General features: G+C 49.0%; 2 protein-coding genes across 2 annotated transcripts in view; one reads left to right on the top strand and one right to left on the bottom strand.

Moving 5' to 3' along the window:
• Positions 1–401: 401 nt before the first annotated feature.
• N657DRAFT_647770 (uncharacterized protein) lies at positions 402–673 on the top strand. Its single transcript, XM_062793383.1, has one exon. The coding sequence runs from the start codon at positions 429–431 to the stop codon at positions 642–644; it is 216 nt and encodes a 71-aa protein (XP_062645360.1). The 5' UTR covers positions 402–428; the 3' UTR covers positions 645–673.
• Positions 674–1,111: 438 nt separating this feature from the next.
• Positions 1,112–1,834, bottom strand: part of N657DRAFT_692113 (uncharacterized protein) — a 2,573-nt gene continuing 1,850 nt past the window's right edge. The window contains exon 4 of the mRNA XM_062797145.1: positions 1,112–1,834. Coding sequence (XP_062645359.1) covers positions 1,329–1,834 — 506 coding nt within the window. The 3' untranslated portion in view covers positions 1,112–1,328.

The following is a 1,834-nucleotide window of genomic DNA, read 5'->3' as shown; positions in this document are numbered from 1 at the left end:
AAGCACGGAGCCGAATTTGGCGGGGAAAATGAGGACCCGCCGGTTTTTGGCGGACCGAAAACCGGGTTTTTGGTACGCTCGGACCTGTGATACCACCTGATGGATGGCCCAGTTCTTACTGGGCCCATGTCTGGAAAGATCGCCTCGTACATTCGGCGACGTCATGGCGCCACCTAACCATCCAAACCTTCCCAAAGGATTGAATGAGATCATACGTCCTTTCAAGTATCACCCCACACGCAGCTCACACCTTCTATATATTCAATCCACCTCCCTCCCCTTCATTATGTCATTTTTGTCAAGTATCGAAAAATCGTTAACATCCACACAAATTCAAGGTCAGAAATAGTAAACCGCTCTTTCTTTCAACTTCCTCATATTCGAGCACAATAATAGCAAAGGAAGCAATTAAAACCACCAACATCACTATGAGCGACTGCGGGTGTTCATCGACCGGGACCTGCAACTGCCCTCAGGGGCAATGCACCTGCCCCAACTGCCCGGTGAGCATCACCGTTCTAAAACTACTCGGTGTTGAACTAAAGCTTCTCATGCTCTCTGATCCTTTCAGAAGCCGAAATAGAGTCTCCAACTTAGCTCAATGTCCAAGCTCGGCAATAGAAGCTCATCATGATTTGCAATGATACTCTAGTTGCCTCTATGTACGATTAGGAATTTGTTCCTTTTTGACGGTCATCATTTGCCGTTCCTGGCAGCTTGGCATTTCATCATACTGTTGGTTCAAGAGAACCTGAAAGTGATGGAGGTATATTTGACATTGGTTGTTTTTAAGTCATGTCATCAGAAACAGATGAAACAAGGGGTCGTGGAGAGAGATTGTACAAAAGCAAACATGTATTAACTATCAAGCATAAAGCTCTTTTTGGAAGTCTGGCTATGTTCAGTTCTACCGCTCTCGTTACTTCAGAGCATCTACATCCGTATATCGAATTTCAGAGTGAAACTGGAAGGATGCTGTGAGACACGGAGCAACCACGACCCGTAACACAAATGATTACTCGCCTGGCACAATAGGGTCAGGTTGTACTCTGCTACCAGGCTAGAGTCCCAAGGCACGGGAATGTCACATCGTGACTCAAATCCATATAACCAAAAGTATCCCAGTTGACATTGCCCCCTTGGACTATATCTTATACAGAGAGACAAATGTGTAATGCAGATCCCGGAAACCCTAACCCCCAAATTTTTCCCTTAACCATAATTTCTTAACGTTACACCTAATTTAGTACACGGACTAGATGTCGTCGTCCAGGATGGCAATCCCTTTCCCTCCCCCAGCAAACTCACGTTGATTCCCTTCACCACCACTATGAACGAGCAGAAGCAGAAGGGCCAATACCAATAGCAGCATTCCCCCCAACCACACCACCTCGGACCTTCTTCTCAACGTTCTTGACCCTCCTCCTCGCCCGGACCTGCACCCGCCGGTACTTGGTATACAGCGAGAAGGCGTCACGGAGCACCACAAACAGGCACCCGCCGATCAGGCTGCGGCCCCACCGCTCCTGCAGCAGACCCGTGGGCGGCCGGCGCCAGGAAGGGCGCGTCACCCAGGCCCTGGGCACGACGGCGCGGATCAGCTCGCCCATGCCGTACGATATGGCGGGGAACAGGAGGGATGTGGCGACGCTGTTGATGATGCGAGTGACGGTCGAGACTCCGATAGGGGCGTCGTTGTAGCCGTCATCGGGCTGGTTTTGGTTGTTATTGTTGTCGTCGTTGTTGTTGTTGTTGTTGTTGTTGTTGTTGTTGTTGTTGTTGTTGTTGTTGTTGTTGTTGTTGTTGTTGTTGTTGTTGTTGTTGTTGTTGTTGT

The sequence above is a fragment of the Parathielavia appendiculata genome (assembly GCF_033297405.1).
Source record: "Parathielavia appendiculata strain CBS 731.68 unplaced genomic scaffold N657scaffold_11, whole genome shotgun sequence".
Classification (NCBI taxonomy): domain Eukaryota; kingdom Fungi; phylum Ascomycota; class Sordariomycetes; order Sordariales; family Chaetomiaceae; genus Parathielavia; species Parathielavia appendiculata.
The sequence above is the reverse complement of the archived record's forward strand: the minus strand, read 5'-3'. Positions and strand labels throughout refer to the sequence as shown.

Excerpts from the sequence above, each read along its gene's own strand:
- N657DRAFT_647770 (XM_062793383.1), top strand. The coding sequence starts at position 429 with ATGAGCGACTGCGGGTGTTCATCGACCGGGACCTGCAACTGCCCTCAG.